Source organism: Marmota marmota, unplaced genomic scaffold (genome assembly GCF_001458135.2).
Source record: "Marmota marmota marmota unplaced genomic scaffold, marMar, whole genome shotgun sequence".
Classification (NCBI taxonomy): Eukaryota; Metazoa; Chordata; class Mammalia; order Rodentia; family Sciuridae; genus Marmota; species Marmota marmota.
Window position 1 is genome coordinate 16,458,457 of NW_026000082.1, and position 23,803 is coordinate 16,482,259.

At 36.8% G+C, this 23,803-nt stretch overlaps 1 protein-coding gene across 1 annotated transcript in view; it reads left to right on the plus strand.

Annotated features, from left to right (window-relative positions):
- The window catches only part of Agbl4 (AGBL carboxypeptidase 4), a 1,414,634-nt gene that overhangs the window by 1,071,575 nt on the left and 319,256 nt on the right, over window positions 1-23,803 (plus strand). Inside the window, exon 6 of the mRNA XM_015485024.2 lies at window positions 18,988-19,027. Coding sequence (XP_015340510.1) covers window positions 18,988-19,027 — 40 coding nt within the window. The remainder of the gene's footprint in view (window positions 1-18,987; window positions 19,028-23,803) is intronic.

Here is a 23,803-nt window from a genome sequence, read left to right on the forward strand (position 1 = left end):
GGTAGTTCTTGGGACTATAGTTTGGTCTACATCAGGAGATCAGAAAACATTTTCTGTAAGGGACAATAGAGTAAATATTTTAAGTTTTGCAGGCCAAACATTTTCTGACATGACTACTCAACTGTAGCTTTGTAGCCAAAAGTATATAAACAAATGAGTGTGGCTTTCTTCCAGTAAAACTTTATTTATGGGCACTGAAATTTGGATTTCATATAATTTTCACATGTCACAAAAATGTTACTTTTCTTTTGATTTGTTTTTAGTCATTTAAAAATACATAAACCATATTTAACTTTGAGATATATGGAAATAGGCAGAAGGCCAAATGTGGCCAGTAGGCTGCAGTTTGCCAACCCTGAATTAGACGATAACTAAGGGTCTTCCCACACTCACTTTTGCTCTTTCTCTCTTTCTCATTTTTTTTCACTCTCTCTATTCACCAAACACACACTCATACACCTGGTTTAAAAAGCTATTGATACATTTATCTTAGTACCAGGAATTATTTCATCTTTCAACTGGTGTAAGTACTGGAGCCAGTGCTCTTTCTCCATCCGGGACCACTTGGGAATTCCTGTTTTCCTAGTGATTGCACAGCCTTTGAAGCAGAAACAAGGGGATCCAACACAGTGCTCTACTTGCAGAGAAAAAAAAATATTGACACATTTAGGGACATAATAGTCAAATGAAGAAAAGCTTGCATCTATTCTCAGCTCCATCTATATCCACAGACACATCTTTATAAATGTGCTTTTGAATAGGATACAAATGTGATATTCAGAGAAGCAGTGGACAATTGTCACCATCTGCCATCTGCCCACACATAAGAGCTGGCTCAGGAAGGAAAAATGGTTTGATTCAGAGAAATCACCATGCTTCATAAGAATGAAAATAATTCATTTTATTTTTCTTGATCACTTACTGCATGCTCATAGCTCAACAGTTATAAGAAGCAGAGAAGTGTGATATAATAAAAAGTTTGGGTGCTATAACCAGTCAGACTTGAGTTCAAAATTCCTGGATTAGAACTCCTTAATTTATGCTTTCCTAGGAGGTAGGGGAACTACAATTCTTAGAATTTTGATTTCCTTATCTGTATAAGAATAATAATACATATAATTTATATTTATTAGTAAAAATTAAAGATTTGAAATAAGAGATATACAACACAAAGCCTGGGGCCTGGTAAACAATAAGCATTCATTCAATAACAGCTTCTAAAAGACTAGAACTAGAAAACGGCAGAGCCAAGAGTCAAAGCAGGCTGTGATGCCAAGCCAAAAGTTTATCCTCTGCAGAACACTAGTGGAGCAGGCAGACTAAAATAAGAGGCCTGCAGTGGAGAATAGCTGGAAAAACAAAGACTTGGTCAACTACAAAAAAAGCCTCCTATTCACTTATTGGTAATCAGACCCTCCTTTTTTGTTTATTCAACTAGTTCTCTAACAAATGCTGGATATCTTTATCTAGCAACTGTAACTAGCTATAACAAAGAACAATTTTTAAAAAGCATATGAAAAAATGTTCAATATCTCTAGCCAATTAGAGAAATTAAAATTAAAACTGCACTGAGATTTCATCTCACTCCAGCCAGAATGGCAATTATCAAAAATACAATAAATGTTGGAGGGTGTAGGGAAAAGAGTAGACTCATACATTACTGGTGGGACTGAAAATTGGTGCAAACACTCTGGAAAGCAGTATGCCGATTCCTCAAAAAACTAGAAATGGAACCACTATTTGATCCAGTTATCTCACTCCTTGTTATATATCCAAAGAATTTAAAGTCAACATACTACAGTGACATAGCCACATCAGTATCTATAGTAGTGCAATTCCCAATAGCTAAGCTATGGAGCCAACCTAGGTGTCCTTAAACAAAAGAATGGAGAAAGAAGATGTGGTATATGTACACAATGGAGTATATCTCAGCCACAAAGAAGAATGACTTTATGACATTTACCAGTAAATGGATGGATCTGGAAACTATCATGATAAGTGAAATAAGCCAGTCCCCAAAATACAAAAGTCAAATATTTTCTCTGATATATGGGGGAGGGGGAGAAGTTCAGTAGATTATACAAAGGGGAATGAAGGGAAGGGAGGCAGGATAGGAAAAGGAAAGACAATGGAATGATTCTGACATAACTTTGCTATGTACGTAAATGAAAACATCATAGTGAATATCACCATAATGTACATCCATAGGACTGGGGTCCTATTTAGAATAATATATATTCCATGATTGTATAAATATGTCAAAATGGATTCTACTGTCATATATAACTAAAAAGAACAAATACATTTTTGTTTTAAATCCACAATCTCTTAGATCACCAGTGATTTGCTAGTTCTTTAGTCTCTTCTGATTCTGCTTGTTTATTAATTTATTCAAGTGTATTTATTAGACATCTACTCTGAGCTATGGTACTATAATCACATGTTGGTGATGCCATGTTTATGGGACCTAGTTGTCACCTTTAAGGAATTCACAGTTGAGTGAGAAAATAAATACTATTATAGGACAATAGTAAAACTGCTATGATGGGGAGATAAAAGCACAGAAGAATTGCATCTAAATCAATCTGGGTGGAAAGATCATTCAAAGAGATAAGAACAAAAATTTCCAAACCTGGAGAAAGATTCAAATATTCACATACAAGAAGGTCAAAGATCATTAGCCAGATTCAATTCAAACATGTCTACACCAAGACATACTATGATTAATCTCTCTCAAAGTTTAAATATAAAGAGATGATTCTAAAAGCTGTAAGAGAAAAGAAACAACTGACACAAAAGGGTGTTCCAATTCACCTGACCACAGACTTCTCAGCAGATACTTTACAGGCCAGGAAGAAGTGGGATGATGTATTCACCATGCTGAAAAAATATACTAACCAAGAACATGGTACCCAGCAAAGCTATCCTTTTAGAAATAAAGAAGATATCAAGATTTTTCCAGACAAACAAAAGTTGAAAAAATTTATCGCCACCAGACTTGTCCTACAACAAATGCCAAAGGCTGTTCATCAAACTAAAAGAATAATATGCTAATGAGTAAGTAGACAACATTAGAAGGTATAAAATTCACTAATAAAAGTAACTATACAGACAAATTCAGAATGCTCTACTATTTTAAACACAGTATATAAAACATTTATATCTTTTGTGTGAAGACTAAAAAATAAAACAATTAACAACTACATTAATATGTCAAGAGATACTATAAAATGATGTAAAATGGGACATCAACACTGGAAAATATAATGAGGAATGGAATGCAAGTATAAAATTTTTATTAGTATATATCTTCCCCCCCTTCTTATCTTTATAGCCAATTTTATATTGCTATAATTTCAAAATAGCTTTTTATAATCAAAAGATATTTTTGTAAACCTCATGGTAACCACAAAGCAAAAACATATAGACATACCCAAAATGATAAAAGAAGAAGTCAAACTACACTACTAGAAAAAAAAAGATAATTTAACCATAAAGGAAGGCTGTAAGAGGAAGAATTTTAAAAAGTAAGCTACAAAAAATTTAAACACAAGTTACAAAATGGTAGTAGTAAGACCATACCCATAGATAATTGCCTTAAAGATAAATGGACAATTCTTCAATTAAAAGACAAAGAGTGATTGAATTAGTTAAAAAACAAAAAACAAGATGCATTGGGTGCAGTGGCACATGCCTTTAATCTTAGAGGTTCAGGAGGCTGGGGCAGAAGATTACAAGTTCAAAGCCAGCCTCAGCAATTTAGCGAGGCCCTAAGCAACTTAACAAGACCCTGTTTCAATATAAAATATATAAAGAGCTGGTGATGTGGCTCAGTGGTTAGGCGTCCCTGAGTTCAACCCCTGGTACTAAAAAATTAAAAATAAAAAGTAAGACTTGACTGTGTGCTGTCTGTAAAGAAACTCACTTCACCTGTAAGAATACATACAGATAGAAAATGAAGAGATAAAAAAATATATTCCATGCAAATGGAATCCAAAAGAAAGCAGGACTAGCCATACTTTTATCAGATAAAATAGACTTTTAAATCAAAAACAGTAAAATTACATGAGAAAGGTTATTATTTAATGATAAAATAATGAACTTAGCAAGAGGGTAAAACAATCTAAACACATATGTAACAATGTAAATATATCAGAGCACCTAAATATATAAAGTAAATATTAATATACCTAAGGAAGAGATAGATCCTAATATGGTAATAATAGGGAATTTTAACACCCCACTTTCAAGAATGGGCAGATTTCCAGACAGAAAATCCACAATGAAACATCAGGATTAAATTGTACCCTAGACCAAAGGGCTAACAGAAATCTGTAGAACATTTTATACATGTTTCAGAATAATCATTATTTTCAAAAGCACATGGAACATCTCCAGAATAGATTATACAATAGATTACAAAACAAGTCTTAACATTTTTTTAAAAAACCTAAATTATATTGAGCCTTTTTTCTGACCACAATGTAATGACACTGGTTATCAATAATAAGAAAAACTTTGAAAATTATACAAATGCATGCAAATCAAACAACATACTAAGAGTAATGAATGGATAAGGAAGAAATTGAGAAGGAAATTAAAAATTTTCTTGAAACAAATGAAAAGGAAATACAACATAGTGAAAGAAAAGCAATACTATGAAGGGAGTTCATACCAATCAACACTGACATCAAAAAAGCAGAAAGATCTCAAATGAACAGGCTATCATTAAACATCAAGGAACTATAAAAACAAACCCAAAATTGGTAGAGGAAGAAAAAGATTAAAGCAGAAGTAGAAACCAAAACACACACAGAAACAAAAAAAAAAAAAACTGAAAAAGAGCAAAAAACACAAGAGATCAATGACATGAATAGCTGTTTTTTTTTTAAAAAAATAGAAAAATGGAAGACTGAGAATTTTAAAAAATAATCCATCAAGCCTACTTCTTGTTTTATATCTGAAGGAAATGAAATTAATTTATCAAAGACATATCTCTATATTAATTGCAGCATTATTCACAAATAGTCAAGATATGTAACCAACCTAAATGTCCATAAATATATGAATGCATAAAGAAAATGTGGCATATATATACACAATTGAATGTTATTCATCCCTTAAAAAGTAGTGAAATACTTCTTTGTGTGACAAAGACAAATACTGCATAATCTCATTTATAGGTAGAATCTGAAAGAGTTGAATTCATAGAAGCAGAAAATACAAAGGTGGTTTTCAGGGCCTGGGGCTGGGTAGGCAGGGCTGGGAACATGTTGGTCAAAGGGTATAAAGTTTCTATTAAATGAAAGAATGATGTTATGTGAATCTGTTATACATCATGATGACTATGGTTTTACTTGAAAGTCATTAAAAGAGTAACTCTTAAATATTGTCATGACAAAATAAATAAATATATGCATGAGGTGGTCAGATATGTTAATTAGCTTGATTGAATCATTTAGCAATGTATACTTATAACAAGACATCACATTGCACACAGTTAAAATATATTTTTTATTAATTATATCTTAACAACATTGGGAGTGAATTTTAAAAATGAAAGTTTAAAAAAAAGACATGGAGGGACTGGGGTTGTGGCTCAGTGGTAGAGTGCTTGCCTAGCATGTGTGAGGCACTGGGTTCGATTCTCAGCATCACATATATATAGAAAGGTTCATACAACTAATAAAAAATTTTAAAAAAAGACATGGAGACAAGAGGAAAGCAGTGTGTACTGAGGAAAAAAGGAGATAAACTTGGTTGGACACTGGATTATGGAGGAATGAAGGTAAACTTGGAAACTGCAGAGACAGGCAAGGGAAGCATGATCATGTTAGGTAGTTTAGATAGTATTTTGTCAATGGAGAGTCATATTTTTGATTTTGCATTTTGAAACTTCTATCTGGTTTCAGGGTGGAGAATAGGTTAAGGAAAATGGAACTAGCAGCCAGAAGACTAACTCATAGCTTTGTGATCATGGATAAATTCCTTCACTTTCTTGAACCTCAGTTTCTTCATCTGTAACATAGAATTGTGAAACATACCTCATAATTTTATAGGGCTTAAGAGAATCAATGTAAACTAGAGTGCCTGCTCACTTCGTACCCTGCTCCAGGGCTTAGCACTGAGCTATGTATAAAATAGATAATGAGCAATGCACATCTATGGCCAAGTGAGTGACTGTCAACCACTGAAAGCATCAAAATGAAGTGCCCCAAGATATCTGTAGATATGCAGTAGAAAGCTGATACTCAGAATCCTGAACAACTAATTCCTAACCTAATACAAATCTTTCCTTCAAGTTCCTGGAAGAAAACATATCCACAGTGGACAACAACTACCCTCACTCTCACTAAAAAAACAAAAACAAAAAACCCAAAGCAAAAACAAACAGCACTTGAAATTGACATGCCTAAGCTTGGGTCCTGTGTTCTAAGAGAGCTCCTTTTGTCCAATGAAGCAGGCAAATATGGCTTCCTTTACTTCAGACGTAATGGGAGATCATGTCTGGCTTTCTCTGAGGGTGAAAAGAATATCTCTTCCCAAGTGCAGAAGTCCCTGAGAACGCTCTGTTCTCTGAAGCATCTTCAAAGTAGGGAATCAGGGGGAAAAGACTCATGTCTTATACAATAGACAAGTTAGTCCCCTCAGTGCACAGCACTCCTCTTACTTGATGGAAAGTGAAATCATTAATCCTCAGAGGATGACTGAAGGAGAGGGGAAATCAGAGTATAAACCCTGGTGGTTTATATTAACACTGTCTAGATATGTGCCTCCAAGATCCACTGAGATCTCTTTTTAGAAATAGAAAAGGGGTCTCATTATTTAGGGAAAGTATTTGGAGCTAAATCAGGCTCCAGTGGGTATTTCCAATGCCACTAAGGATGATGAACTGAGAACAAGAGAGGTAGTTAGCCCTGAGAGTTTAAAATGCAAACAGAGCTAAAACCTTAATGCCCAACAAAGTAATGTGAAAAGTAAGCCCTCACTGTAGGAAATACAGTGAATGAACAAAATAATAAAAAAGAGTTCAACTCACTAATTATCTTTTTAAGTTATTTATTTATTTGTTCTAATTTGTTAGACATGATGACAGAATGCATTTCATTTTGTATTACACATATAGAGCACAATTTTCAAGTCACTGATGTACACAAAGTATTTTCACACCATTCGTGTCTTCATACATGTTCTAAGGGTAATGATGCCCAACTCATTCCATCATCATACCTACCTCCTTGCTCCACCCTTCCCCTCCCTCCCCTTTGCCCTATCTAAAGTTCCTCCATTCCTCCCATGCTCCCCCTCCATCGCCATTATGAGTCAGCATCCTTATATGAAAGAAATCATTCGACATTTGGTTTTTTGGAATTGGCTTACTTCACTTAGCATTATCTTCTCCAACTCCATCCATTTACCTGAAAATGCCATGATTTTATTCTCTTGTATTGATAAGTAATGTTTCATTGTGTATACATACCAAAGTTACCCTATCCATTCGTCTACTGAAGGGCATCTGGGTTGGTTCCACAATTTAGCTATTGTGAATTATGTTGCTATAAACACTGATATGGCTGTGTCCCTGTAGTATGCTGTTTTTTAAGTCCTTTGGGTATAAGTCAAGGAGAGGGATATCTGGGTCAAATGGTGGTTCCATTCCAAGTTTTCCAAGGAATCTCCATACTGCTTTCCATATTGGCTGCACCATTTTGCAGTCCCACAAGCAATGTATGAATGTGCCTTTTCCCCCACATCCTCGCCAATACTTATTGTTTGTGTTCTTGATAGCTGCAATTCTGACTGGAGTGATATGAAATCTTAGAGTAGTTTTGATTTGTATTTCTCTAATTACTAGAGATGTCAAACAAAAAGCAATTAAAACAATAGTCGTATACTCTATGATACCCATTATATTAACAAAAATAGTTTGGACATTATAATTCTTCACACTAGTAATGTCATAGTAAACAATTTTTTTTGGTACCAGGAATTGAACCCAGAGGTGCTTAACCACTGAGCAACATCCCCAACCCTTTCTATTTTTTATTTTGTTTTAAAACAGGATGTTACTGAGTTGCTGAGCCTGACTTTGAATTTGGGAGCTGGCAGTAAAATCTTTATTGTACATACTATTCAATGGAAGAAATTGGAATGATCGTATTGGAGAACAATTTAGCAATATGTAATAAGAGTAAGGAAAATTCCCAGTATGGTGGCCCACACCTGTAATTCCAGTGGCTTGGGAGGCTGAGGCAGGAGGATCACAAGTTTAAAGCCAGCAGAAATTTGGCGAGGTCCCAAGCAACTTAGGGAGACCTCATCTCAAAATAAAAAAAAGAAAAAGGGCTTGGGATGTGGCTCAGTGGTTAAGTGCCCCTGGATTCAACCCCTGTTATCAAAAAAAAAAAATGTATATAATTTCTGCTCCTGAGTATTCATCCTAGGGAAACAGTCTAATCCAAATGAAGGAAAAATTGCATCCAGGAGGAAGTTTATTGTAATTTTATTTATAAAATTATAATGTTACTTATAATAACAAAATAATAATAGCCTAAAAGTCTTATATTTAAGTCAACTATGCACTTTCACTAAATGGAACATTATGAAGTCATTAATAATGTTTTCAAAGACTATATAATAATTTTAGAGAATTTCTTATGATATACTCTAACCTACAAGTAAAAGAATACAGAAAATAATTACATCATATTGTGTCATGATTACATATTTTTAAAAGTACATAATTATTACCCATGTATTGTAAGCACAGATAAGGACCAGAAAGCAGCACAGAAGAACAATGAAAACAGATGTTGGGATGTTGAAATTTTATATGTATTTTTCTTTTCTTTTTGCATTTTTCTTTTCCTTTTGCATGTATTTTTATTTAAATATCATTAATATTGTAAAGGTTAAATTTAAGTTTTGCTCTCCTGTTATATTAAGTTTTGCTTTTCTGTAAGTTTAAGTTCTGTTTTCCTGGAACCCGAAACTTATGTTAAAAACAGTTACTTATGTCAAAATGTACCCTGACCCAACACCCCCTGACAAAACGCATGATTATTCTGTAATGGTTATTTTGTAACAATCCCACCCTCGCACCCTAACTGCCATATGAACTTCCCTGTTTAAACACTGCATAAAAACTCTGCTTAAGCTGTGCTCAGGGCTCCAGCTTCTCTCAGGAGAGCTCTGAGCCCCAGCATGCTGGTCCAATAAACCCCTTTGCTTTTGCATGAGATAGTCTCTTGGTAGTCCTTTCCTCCGATGTTTGCCCGACCCTAACAATATTACTTGATTACATAAATTATGAAAAGGATATTCTTAAGGGTTTAGGCTTCATATTCAAGAGCTCAGTATAAATCTTAATCTATCACCTACTAATTATATGATTTTAGGCAATTTATTTAATCTCTTCGAGCTTTGCCTTCCTCATCTCTAAAGTGGTGTTAGATATCTGCATTATAAGAATATTATGAGAATAAAATAAGTACAAAATAAAGCATTCATCTTATAATAAATGTTCATAGCTTTCCACTTTTTTTTTTTTTTGAACTGCAATCTGGCTTTATTCTGAATGCTTTCTACTTCTTAATGCTTTTCTATAGGGGTTCCTCAGTTTGCAAATATATACACATACAAATAAGTTAAAAACAGGTTAGGAAAATTAGGCAAAGAAAAATAACAGTGGTTCAATAAATGTAAATCCTACCACCACCACCACCCCTACTTTCCCAGTTTCTATGAAAAGTATAATGGGATTCAAGAACATTCTGGCTACATTGTTGAGAAATCAGAGATGAATCAGATGCTTGTTTTTCAACACTTATTCAAAAGCAAAAAAAAAAAAAAAGAGAGAGAGAGAAAGAAAAAGAAAAAAAAGAAATCAAGAAAAAAAGATAAAAGAAAGAGACCTTCCCCCACTCTGTTATACTCCTAAACACCCTCTCCCACCTCCACCCCAATCAGACTTCAAGATGTGTCCCTGGAGTTCCAAGAAAATAACATTTTGCTCTTTTTTTTTTTTTGAGGTGAACACATTTGCTTTCCCCACGTAACAAAAGGTATCATATTGCTTTTAATTATGGGTTGTTATTGTGCATTGCTTTTATTTGGCAAAGATGTTTGTTTCAGGAAAATTAATTTAGACAGTTCCATTTTTCAAGCAACAATACCTTCTGTCCCAGGCTTACAAAGAACAATTAGATCTGGATTCTTTCCCCACAAGCTTGCAGTTTCTTGTGGAAAGTTGTGGTTGTTCAGCCTGGAATGGAGCTTCCCTGAGAGTCAGTCAAATGAGGAAAATACACTTTTACAGCCTGGCACTTTTACTTCCTGCAGTATATATGACTCTGACATCGTGCAGAATCATTACTCTGGCTAGGCAGGAACACAGATTAATGCTGCCTCACTTTCAGTGTCAGAATCTTATTCTGAATGTCATGATATTTTTCACAGGAACTCCACAGTTTCATGCAATTCAGCAAACATGACTGCAGGCCTGTTATGTGCCAAGTACAGTGGTAGGAGCTAGAGATACTGATCTGAATCCCACAGCTTCCTTGCCTGCAAGAGCTCACAGTCAGAAACCTCAGACAGATAATTACAACATGCAGCGATAACATTTGTGGCCAAGGGTAGTACAAGGTGCTGAGAGAGACTTAAGGAGGCACCAAATTCAGCCTTGGAGACCACAGATAGGAGCCAGTGTGTTGTGATGTAGGATAGAAGTCATATGTGCAGAAGGAGGGGAGAAGGGGCTTTTAAAGCAAAGGATCTTGGAATTAAAAACAGAAGTCTTACCAGACTGTATACTATTTACCTAGAGGTATGTGTCAAGTGCTGGGCTAACTACTAGTAGGTGGGCTGTTAAACCCACTTCAAAGTATTTAAATGATTTGCTCATGGTCACTTAGCCAGTATGTGGTAGAGACAGGTTCAGAGAAGGTAAATTATTGGCCTATACAGTAAGTAAGTGGTAAAACTAGGGCTAAAACACATGGTTTTTGGCTTCCTAGAGTTTTTAATCCATTATTTCATTCAGTCCTTACCACAGTTTTGTGCAGAGCTGCTGTGAACTGCTTTGCACTCTTGCAGAATCTGAATGGGAACAAAAAAGACTTTGTTGAATACTTATTTGAGTGTGTTAGGATCTTTTAAGAAGTCATAGCCTCTGAACTCTTCTACTGGAGTAAAGTGATCTTAATATTCCCAAAAAGTCTAAGGTTTCCACATTTTAATGATTCTTACATTTTATCTTAAAAATCATGTGAATTTTATATTGTACTGTATACTATGAGAGGTGAAGAGAATTTTCAAAGGGCTATTTATACCACTTATGTGAGCCAGGATTTGTACTTCTTGATGGTCTTTGTCCCTACCCATGCTCAGGTCTGTAGTTTCTTTTTCTGGTCCCAGGTCTCAATGCCCCTGCATTTCACCTCTCTGTTCCCTAATCCTTTATTCAACCACAATGTGGGAAGTTCTTCCCCTTTAATTCTTTTTTAAAAGTTGATCCTACTTCCTCAGTGAAAAGTAAAATAGTTCACATCTTCAGGGGCCACTTCAATTACCCCCTCTTTAAAAGGAAGCCCTCTTGGTAACCTCTCAGTTAAAACTACTTGAGTTAAAAAAAAAAAAAACAACAAAACTACACAATATTGGAGCTCATGACAAATCACTAACTGAATTTCTCCCCTGCTTTCACTTCCGCCACTTCATTACTTTTTTCTTTCTTTCTTTCTTTCTTTTTCCTTAACAATTTTTTGGGAGGGCATCTGTGCTTTTCTGTACAACACACTGACCAACCTGAATGGACCCATCTTTATTTTCTGAAGTTTCATTCTAAGAATAATGGACAGTTTTTGTTTGTTTTTCAAATATGAGGTTATAATATAAAAACATTTTTTTCATGTAACATATAAAACTCATGGAGATTTCTGACACGTTCCTTGAATACCAAGCTAAGAAATCTAGTCTTATCGAAAATACAATGAGGAACATTAAATTATTAGAAGGATAGAGCAAATTTAATTTTAGAATGATCAGTCATGCAGGCAGCAAGGAAGCTAGACTGGAGTAAAAGAGATTAGAAGCAGTGAGTTTAGAGAGAGGTCAATGCTACATGAAATATTTTTGAGAGAGCAGTCTGTGATTGAAGATAGGGCAGGAAGCGGGTTTTGGATCCCTAGATGCCTAGAAGATGACTTGGCTGGGGGAGGGCAGGAGCTGAAAAGGGAAAGAAGCTTAGTGGAAAGGAAGGGGCCTGAATCCTGAAGTTAAATGTGAGCTCCTGTTTCTGTGGACCCCCATTTCTGGAGGTGTTGATCCTCAGGTCCTCCCCACAATAGCTGGTTTCTGGAGTGACAGGAAAATGCATGGGAATTACTGGTGCTCTTGTTTAAATCATCTCCAGTCTATGCCGTTAAAGACTGACTTTTCCCCAAATAGCTATCTTGCACAAAACACAGAAAGCAAAACAGAACACATAATCAGTGACTGTTCTCTTCCACCACGCAGAACCCCACACATTGAACCAGCCCCTGAGCTCCCAGAACACCACGTCCCGTTTCATTCTGGGAGGCAGTTGTGATGCAGTCGTGACCGAAATGAAAAGTCCATTTTTAACCATAGCCTCATGATTACCCATCCATATGAAGAAGGAAAAATTCTCTATGCACAATTCCTAGAACCCAAAAACAGAAAAAGAGAGGGCTTTGAGAAAAAATTATGGGGCAGTGCATGAGCATTGTTTGTGCATATGTGTCTATTAGGAAAGAGGGGGCAGAAACTAAAAACCTCTTCGGTGGCCAATTCAGTTGAACCCTATTACTCAGCTTGGCAACAGGTAATAAGCAAAGCTTTATTGAGTGTTATCTATTGGCCAGGTGCTAAGCTAGCCCTTGAGAAGAGGGAAGTACAGAGGACATGGCCCTTGCCCTCAGGGAGCTCACACAACCAATGGAGAGGATGCAGGAGTGAGCAGGCCTTGGAAATACAATATGATGGGGCCAGGCTCAAGATCCCACCCAGCAATGAGAAAGTCCTCAAAAAGAGGTGGCATGTGAGTGGAGAGCCAAATAGCAAGCAAAGTAGGTTGGAGATGGGCTTGTTATTCCAAGTATAGGGAACAACTTGTGAAACATGGCCAGTTTAGGAACTCAAAGTAGTTCATTGTGGCTGGAGCTCAGAGTCTAAGAGGACTGTGATGGAAAGCTGGAGCCAGGTCATGGAAGTCCTTCAAGGGCTGCTAACAGGTTAGACTTTATCCAGTGAAAGCCCTGATGAGTTTGAAGACATGCATTCTAGAAAGCTCACTCTAGTGGCAATGTGAAGGATAAACTAGAGAAGGCACACTTGCAGAAACTGAATGGGAACAAAAAAGGCATCTATCAATACCTGGCTGGTTACGAGGTATTGGTTAGAATTAGACCAGTTAAGTGGTTGTTGAGAAAGGTTAATTGCCAGAGAGTGAGAAGTGCAAAGAGAGCCTGATGCAGCAAACACCTGGGGCCAGCTCTCAGATATCTAGTTCTCAACCAGCATGTTCCCCACTCAACCCATTGCCACAAATTTAGAGTGATACTTCCTTTTTCTGTCTGCATTCCCCCTCTTCTCAGGCCCCTGGTGGTTGATATGAACCCACTGGTTTAAATCACCCACTGGTTTAAATAACATGTTTAGGATAACACAAACTTAAAGGTTATGGAATCAGGATTCATCCTTTGATTTTGTGCTTTCTGTGACTTCAGTCAAACAGGATTCAGCTATGGGAAAAAAAAAAGTAGTATTCTTTCAGGTTTGATGTTGCCTGAAGAGTCCTAGAGATTCAGAAGCCTTCATCTGTATCAGTAGGCTACAGGTGCTGGGTTTTTCAAACTTCCTTCTTGTAACAAAATAGCCAAGTTGTGTCCTATTAGCATCTTGTTAGTTATTGCCACCTTCACTGACAAGGAAAGGATTAAAAGCAAAATTACAGCAGTAAGATCAAACATGTTAGTTATGACAATAAATATATTTGACTTGTACTTTTCAACTTCAAAATAAAGACAACCAAGGACAAAAAGATAACAAAATTTTGCACAAGATTAAAATGTACTGCATTTGTTATTTAAAAATACAATCTCATTAAATAGAGTGATAAAAATGACAAGAAAATACACCAAAATATTAATGATGGTTCTCCTTTAGTTGTAAAATTTTATTAATTTTTACTTTTACTCTAAATTTTCTATAAATGTGAGACAAAAATAAGTATTGTTATTTCATAATTACATAATTGATTTTTTATTTTTACTCTAAATTTTCTGTAAATTTGAGACAAAATAAGTATGTGTTATTTCATAATTACAAAAATTTTGAAGATAGACACTTAGGACAACTACAGCTTTCACTGAAGATAACTGAACCTATAAAAGATCCAGAATTTCTGAGTGAGGTTTCTAATTAGCCCTACTTTTAGTACTTCCATCCTCCAGGGAGTCAAGGTAACCATAGGTGGGCTAACATTGTACTAACAAAACAGAGTTCACTGGATGCTGGTGGAATAATGGATGTTCCTGGGGCTAGGATACTTGTAGACAATCCCATACGCTTCCATTGTAGATTCTCTGGCAATCTCTGGATAATATGAATTTAGAGATTACTCCTATTGAGCGCTTAGAACCCCAATTCACCATGGCCTTTAAGGGGTTATGCTCAGCCTTCATCACAAAGTAGTTAATCCCAGAAATGGGTTTCTTCTGAATGTCCATGTTTACCACTTTTACCTAGGAAGGCTGGATGTAGTCCTTGTAACCAGTCAGGTATTGATAGATGCCTCATTAATCCAGCATGGCATACTCACATCCTTCCAGGATCCCATGAAATATCACACAGGTACACATACACTCATGCCCATTTGTCTAGGTATGGAATTTATTTGCCACAAAGAGGAATGTCCTCTCTCCATCCAAGTGCAAGTGTTCAGGTGCACACACACAGACACACACACACACATGCACATACCCACACAACCACAAACACACACATAATGGCTCTGTCTTCCTTAGATGTAGTATTTGATCAGCTAGTGGCTCAACAGTTAGCAGCCACCTATCTCACCAACTTTATTTTCTCTAGCTAATATGTCATATCCTACTTTCCAGGAAGTTAATGTATCACCTTCATGGAAGAGGTTCTTCCTCTATTAGTTGCTAACTAATTATAATAATTTTATAATTCTTGATATGGAAGATGCCCCTCACTGTATATAAGTGATTGTACATTATTGGTGAAATTCCATAAGTCATGTGCCCTATGTTTACAAATGCCATAGTAATCTCAGTGATTATGCCAGATAAATTAGTTATAAATTTTTGAAATATCTTGGGGGGAATTACTTGACTTTTCCAATTTATTGGCTAAAATCTGTTGCAGAGTCGTTCTGGAATATACACTTTTGTTTCATTTGCATACAGAACACACATTGCCGCATTTAAAACAATAGCCTACACTTACCTGCTTGTGCCACTAGGTGGTGCACACATATGTTAGTGAACTGCAAGTTAAATGAGTTTGTCAAGGGGTTAGATTTAATTCATCAGCACAGGGGTGGTACAGATAGGGGAAGCTGTAGAAGTCCTGGAGAGATGGTGATACTGTAGGCAAGAGTAAAGAAAGAAATCTGTCTCAGAGAACATGGATAGACTGTGTGGCTGGCTGCAGAAATGGCAGGAGAAAAACCCAAAGGCAAGAGACCTCAAAGATGTGCCCAAGGAAAAGTCTCAGAGGGAGGAACATGCCTACATTCCATGCTGATTTGTTCCTACTTAACAGGGTCATTGAAGAGGGAATAACAGAATACTTAAATCATTTAAGCTATATGACGTCAAACATTTCTTTAAGGCCTTTGTTCTGAGCACTAGAGGCATAGAGACGAAATGAAATAGATTACTGTCATCAAGTAAAGACCTAGTAAGAAAGGCAGACAAGAAAATAGACAATTAAGACAGGGCAGAATACAAAAGATGGGTTTTACAAGATCCCTGGAAGAACAAAGTATGAAATACTCATTCTTCTCTGAGGAAGGGAAAGAAGAGAGTTAGGTTGGAGTTGGTACACAGAGTAGACTTCACTTGACAGTGAGGGGGGCCTCAGGGCAGAACAGCATAAGCAAAGGCATTGAGGCTTAAAGGATGTTGTGGATTTGGGGATTAGTTCAGTTGAGCTTAGCAAATACTCACTGAAAGCTACCCAGTAAACAGGGATATGTGATTGAGAAGGCCCCCAAAGGTCACAAAGACTGATGTAACAAAGGTGAATAATAGATTTCCTGGCCCCTTAAGATGTTCCTTGTGTAGTGAGAAAGATTCACATAACACAGAAAATTGCAATGTGACAGTATAGCTTAAATGTGGTCCTTTTAAATTCTGCTTCTGTTCTTAGAACCCCAATGGTCTAGCCCCAGGGGTTTTCAGAGGACTCTATACCAGAAGAGGGAGCTCACAAGCACACTAGCTAGTTGCATCATTTGATTCTGAGTCTCTAATGGTATTTCAGCTTCACTTGCCCATTTTAGAGTTGTGAAGTTTAAGACCAGATATAGACCGCAAGTTGTACAAAGCCACACAGAGAAACCAGGACACATGCCCAGGTGTATCTGACTCCTCCCAGATTTTCTTCCTGTTTTGTTTTTTTTTAAATACTGGACCCTGTGCACAGTCGACATTTAACAATAGTTCTTAACTGACACTTTTCAGACAAATCAAACTCCTTTACCAACTGTGATCAACAGAAAGTTAAGCCTGTGGAAAAAGAAGGACACAATATCCCTCATGCATGAGGAAAGTGACAAACAACACAGGTTGGCCTTGGCAAAGATAGCTTGAGCCACTTTTCCCACTGCTCTGGTTCTGTTTTGGAGGGGAGGCTGTCTGGCTGCAGCATTCCTTCTAGCCAGTACATGTGTGTGTTTCATTTCAGCTGGAGAATTTGTGCTCACTGAATAGATCAGTGATATCTCAGAATTACATGTTTGCTTGAAAATGTCAACTAGAATGAGTTATGAGCTAGAAGGAAAACAGGGTTGTGTGCTTTAGAAAGCCCCAAAAGGATGCAGGCCTGCTTTCAGAAGGTCCATGAGAAGTCAGAAGAAAAGAGTAGAGAGATCTTAAAGAGGTTTCGGCTGGAACAAGTCAAAGTTAAATGGAGAAGGAGGGTGACCCAAAGTCAGGAGACTTGAGACCAGGTTCTATGAGAAAAAGAGAGATTCAGGGAATATTAAACCTGGAGAGACAAGATACAGATCACCTCCAGACCTCTAAGCTATTGCTATGGGAAACAGTGATGTCATCAGGAAGCAGCGCTTCACCCTGTTCTAACCAATAACAAGTAGTGAATTCCTATCAAGAAAAGGAATGAAACAAAAATAGTCTATATAATTGTTGGGGATTTTGCAGAGGGGACTCCTTCCCTGGAGGCAGGTCCAAGTCAATGACCTCTGAGCTCTAAGTATCCATAATTCTATGAAAAGCAAAGAGGCAACTTATATAAACAAAGGGTCAGATGTTCTATAAGAGAAACAAAATCAATAGTAAGTAGATTTTCTTTATTGAGAACCCATTAAGTGTCAGATATAATGCTAGATGATTTATGTGCATTGTCATATCTTGGATTTCAGTGATAGTATTAGAGCTAACTGAATTCTTATTCCGGCCCTTCCTTTTAATGAAGGTGTGGTCTTGGCCAAGTAATTTCTCTTCCCTGAATGCCATGTCCTTCCTCTGTACAATACTTACCCTGTAGAACTGTCAAGTGTCTGAAAAGACATGTTATATCAAAATACCTATTTATGTGGACTTTAGTTGGTTCTCGAAAAAAATGTTGCTGCCTTCCTTTTTTGCTTAAGTTGAATTTCAGGAAACTGTTCTAGGAGAAAGGCAAGATAAAGAGGGAAATGGTGGTAAGGTAAGATGTGTAGTAACGCAACCACTGGATGAAATACTTGGTGATCCAAAGCTCCTGCAATTTGAAGCCTAGATTAGTGGTTCTCAAAGTGGAGTTTGTTTGGATGCTTTTAAGAAAATAAAAATGTAGATTTTTCAGTACTATTTATGAAATATCAAGTTTAGGAAAGAGAAACAGGTCAGCATGAAGACTGCAGCTAAAAGAGTCCTGAATAGAGTCTTCAAAGAATCTGCTCACCACTGCCCCATCAGGAGCCTCCTATACCCACTTCTGTGCACTCAGGCTCTCATGACATCTATCACAGAGCTTCACAGTAGGTGTACTGTGACAGAAAACAAGCCTTCTGAGATATCAATCACGTCAGTCCTTGAAGTAACCAAGGCCAGTTGCCTCCAAACAAAAGCAGCATCATGCATATGGCCTAGTGTGCTCCACCAATATTAATTTGTATGATGTTGTGTGCTACAAAGGGTTGAGGATTCAGTTAGAAAAGGAATGAGCATATCACCGTTAATTGAAATTGTTATAGCATTGTTGAGCAATAAACCAGCCCAGAAGTATCTTGGTTAGAAAGTAGTTAAAAAAGGTAAAAATAACACCACCACCCAAGGCAAAGAATATTTCCAGTTTATCAAACACTCAAGCATTGCAACTAGTGTGAGCAAGAGAACTCTGAGTTTGCCTGATACAGAGGAGTGAGCTTGAGCTAGGAGACTGAACAGGACCATTTTGTGGCCCTAAATAAGCCACATTTCTCTCAGATCTCGTTTTTTCTTTAATATAGTATAGGTTTGACTGGGAGACCTCTAAGGCCCTCTCAGCTTTGACCATCTATGCTTCCAAGGACAGGTAAAAGGCTGTCCCTTCCCCCTTGACTCTAGGATGCAAGGCCGCTGGGCAGATTTATGCATTAGCACCATGTGTACAAAATTGACACTGCCCTGTGTGTCCAGATATGTTTTGTATATCCTCCCTGAATTTCTATGCACAAGTTTGGCTCTGGCTCAAATCAGTACTCTTACAATGTGTCTTCTTTTGCAGCAACAGCGGCAGCTTGACCTCTTGACAATAACCAGCCCCGGTAAGTAGGAGCAACTGACTGTTCTGCCACGGTTTCTCCCCATTTCCCAGATTGATGTCTTGCTGCTTATCCAATTGCAATTCCTGCCTTTGACTCCCTGGATGAACAGCATAACTTTTGCACCATGAATGACACTCCTCTTCCCCTGCTCCAGGGATACTTTTCTTTTGTCCATCCTAGGTCTGTGCTGTCCCCTTCTGACTCTGAAGATGCAGGGCTGATACTCTGGATGTTACTGCATACTCTAGAATCAAGTTTTCCCAAAATCATTCATTGGATTCAAGTGTCAAAGATGTGTCCTTTCTCCTAACTAATAAATTTTAAAATCATGGGGAATAGGGAAGCTTGCCTGACAAGTATCAGGGAATGAAGGGAGGATGGATCATGAGGAAGAGCCAGTCTAATAAAGTGATCAGATTTTGTTGACTGTGCTGAGAGTCAAGATGACTTTGGTCTCTCCCCTTTAGAAGGAGAAGAGACAAGTCCCCCAACAAAGCTGTAGAGATGGGGTTACAATTTTTTTGCCCCTTAGACCTGACATCTAGCCTAGGCAGAGGCTGAGCAGGTTAGTTTTGTCAGAGAAGTATTTTACTGTGATTTGGGAACTGGAGCAAACTTGGAACTGGAGAATAAGAAATATGATTTTCTCTTGGGACCAAGGGACTGAGCATTCTTGCGGGTTCCTCTTCATCCACAAGGTGATAACTTTCCTGGTAACTACCTGCTGTGCTAGGTATTAACACTTTGGTTACTGAACCTGGTAGATGGTGTTCTGGGGGAAGGAGCCAAACGTGGAGCAGAGTGGCCATATGACAGGGTTGGGGGTCACTTCAAAAATGACTAATTACCAATAAATATAGAAGTGTTTCAATATTTTAATTACCAGCACAGCTGAACTATGTCAGCCCTGCCTTCCACCAACCTTGACATGCTGTATCTAAGGACCAGGTGGTCACTTACAAAGAGATTGAGAAAGTGTTCTCTGCAGGCGCTATCCTAGCACAAAGGCTGGTTTTCTGCTGTATGTAAGGGTACAGGACAGTGACTGCAAATATAAGGTAGATCTACTCAGTTCAGGTGATCTTGCTATATTTCCATCTAATTGAGTTCTTTGACATAGAGACTTTAAGAATAAATATGAAAATTTTTTGAAACCCATTTACTCTTTCTCACAGAACCATATATATATTTATGATATATATATATATATATGATTAACATTTATATAAATTCCATATCACATACTGACATAACTGGAGTGTCTCTTTAATGTGACCTACCAGTTCCTCCTCACTGAAGTGCTGGTTGGGGATTATTTTTGTCCTGTCCTGTTTACTTGCTCTCCTTTTAAATTTTGTCGTATTCCATTACACATGCACTGTCCAGGTTACCTGCTCCCACATCCCCGTGTAATGTGGCCACACCCTGAGCATTCCATGCTAGATTTTTCTGCTACTAATTGCTACTGTACAAATTCAAGCAGAGTAGTTGTGAGTCCCAGTGCACTCCTTTTAGACAGCTATGGGATTGCAAAATGCTCAGCACTGCCAGAGTTTGAGTGGTTTATAATTATCCATCCTTTTAGTTGAGAAAAGAATATCTTCTGGGTCAGTGCTTCCCAAAAGGTATGTTGTGGCACATTGGTGTTCTGCAAAAGGGCTACACTTCTGTGCTATTGTGAAATATTGATCCACTCAGCTCTCAGGGGCACAAGTAGACCTGGGGCAGCTGGAGCCCCTCAAGGTGATAGCTCTACTCCTATGGTTTCAGACAAATATTATCATGGGTGCTTCAAAGGTTAGGAAGCACCATTAGACCATCTATTATCTGGATGACTCTATTTCATGTCAAAAGCATTTTCATTAACTGTCTCTCACTATCAAATTCACTCCAGTTCCCCCATATTACCAGAAGCTATAGCAGCTAGCAGTGAGCTTGCTACCTCTCTGGGGCTGTCAATAGGAGGTACTGGTTTATCTATATTTCTCACCAGACCATCATTAACACAGTACTGCAGTCTGAGGCAGCCATTCCTCATGGACTAGGAGGCTTCTGAAATTCTGATTGGAAATGTGGAAGCTTTAACAGTCAGTGTGGTATTTTCTTTAGGATTTATTTTGTTTATTGAAAATAATTTCAAATGTTCAGAAAAACTAGAAACATAATGATCAGCCATTTACCACCCCTTCCCAGCAATGTGGCTTTACCATGGCAGCATTGTGCCATCTCTGCCAGAGTCCCTTTTTAAAACAAAATTATAGATATAGTTGAGACTTTCTAGTACTTTTCCCTGATTGCATTTCTCTCCCTACACCCTGCAGGTAATCACTGTCATGTACTCAACATTTATTTATATCTATGTATTAAAATATAACCAGTATTGTTTTGCAAATTCCTAAAAATGACATCAAGCTAAAAATGTCTTTCTGTGGCTTTCCCCCTATGCATTACTATATTGTAGAGATTTATGCACATTGATATACCTGGCTCTGGTTCATGAGTGAATACTGGAATTATAGAAGAGTCCAATCGTTCAGGATGGTTCAACATTACTTCTGGTTCCTGAGTCTCTGTTCCTCATTTCCCTAGGCCTGTGATGTACAGCAGCTCTCCACAGAGTTATGCAGCAACCTTTTTATTCTAGGCTTTTTACATGACAAGGAGATTCTTGCTCTAAGCAGAAGCTTTTCTCTGATGGCCCCCTCCTATAGAGTACTTTTAGTCTGCCTCATCAATAGTCATTGCTATATAATATTCCCTATATGGTTGTATGATAATTTGCTTATTGATTTTATTAATCATAATTTAATTATTTATGGCTTTCCTCGATTGCAAACAATGCTACTGAGAGCATTTTTGTAAAAGTCTCCTTGTATGTATCAGTATATCTCTAGGGCATATGATAGGAGAGAAATTACTAATTGTATACATCTTCAAATTTATTGCATAATGGTCAAATTTTCTCTAAAATAGTTGGCATATTTACACTTCCAAAAGCAGAGTATCAGAATTTCTATATCCCTGAATCCTCAACACTTAGAATTGTTGGACTTATGAATTTTACCAGTTGGGATTATAACTTGAAATGATACTATTATTATTTTCCTAATTACTAGTGGGGTTGAGTAGCTTTTCTATATATTTATTGGTTGCTGAGGTTTCTTCTGTGAATTGACTTTTCAGACCCTTTGTGTATATTCTACTGGTTTGCTTCTTTTTTATTGACTTGTAGTTTATTATTCTGAATATCAATACTTTACCTCTTACATGCACTGCTAATACCCTCTCCTAGAGTGTGGCTGGTATTTTTTAATTTTGTTTATGATGTCTTTTAGTAAGTGAAAGGTTATTTATCATTTTAATGTTGTTGAATTCATCAATCTCTTGCTGTATGTGCTTTGCTTTTTTGACTTAAGAAATTCTTCCCAACCTGGAAATAATATTCTTCTACATTCACTTCTAAAGTGTTGGCAAGTTTTGTATCATATTAGGGCCTTTATTTCATTCCATTTAGGACTGACATTTGTATATCATATGAGTTAGGAATTTAATTATTTTAAATTTGCATATGAATAACCCATTGTTTCAGCATCATACAGAAACTAGTCCATCCTTTTTTCCACCTATCAGCAATTATACTTCTGTCACATCAATTTCCTATGTATGAAGTCCATTCCTGAGCTCACTCCACTGGTATGCCATTGACCTACCAGTCAGACTTCTTCATGGACCTTACTGACTTCTTCATAATAAATTCCAATTTTAATATTGTCTTTATAATTGACAGGAAGATATCTTTCCCCTTTCCCTTGTATTCTTATCTTTTAAAAGCAGCAATTATATATTTTAAAAATAATATTTCTTAAATATAATCTAAAAATCTCTATATTGTGACAAACGAATTTATTCTATTTGTACTTATTTATAATAACTGACATATTTGGGTGTATTTCTGAAACCATATTTATGCTGTTTATCATTCATTTTTGTAATTGTGTTCTTTTGCCCTGCCTTTTTAAGTATGTTTTAGTTTTACATATTGCCTGCCTTTTAAACTTCCTCTGCAGATTTGGGTGCTATAAATTTTACTTCTAGCCTTTAGCTGATTACCTTTGAATATATACTTTAATTGTACATTTTCTTACAAAGTCTACAGTTATTTCTGCCAACCAAAAAACAAATAGCTCCATATTTTTTGATGGGAAGCAGGCTTTTACCACCATGTTGAACACTGGCTCATCACCACCTAGTTGTTCTTGTGTAGACTTTTAAGTTCGAATTTTTTAAAAAAATGAAAAATAATGTGTTATTATAAGCTAATTAGCTTTTCCTACACAGCTTATGAGTTTTTGTGTTTTCTGATTTCTTGTAACTCAAGCCTTTTCTATGAAATCTTACTAAAGTACTACACCAATACCTATTTTAGTGAGAATCTCTGGGTAATCCTCTTAATTCGTGCATGTCCTTATTTTGGCTTGTCTCTGGAATGTCAGTTTGGCTAGGTGTAAGTTCTAATTTGAGGAGGGCTTTCCTTTGAACTTTGAAGATTTTTTTCATTGTCTCTTATATCCGTATTTGTATGAGAAGTCTGCCATTATGTAATTGTGTTAGGGAAACTATGTTTTTTTTAAGTAGGTTTGAAGATTATGTTTAATCTTAATGTTCTGCCTTTTCACTTTCATAAGCCTGGGTGTAAATTTATTTTCATTTATACTGTTTGGTACTCTGAATATAATTGCCACCTAAGAATCTTATGTTTGGGGAAATTATTGGCAA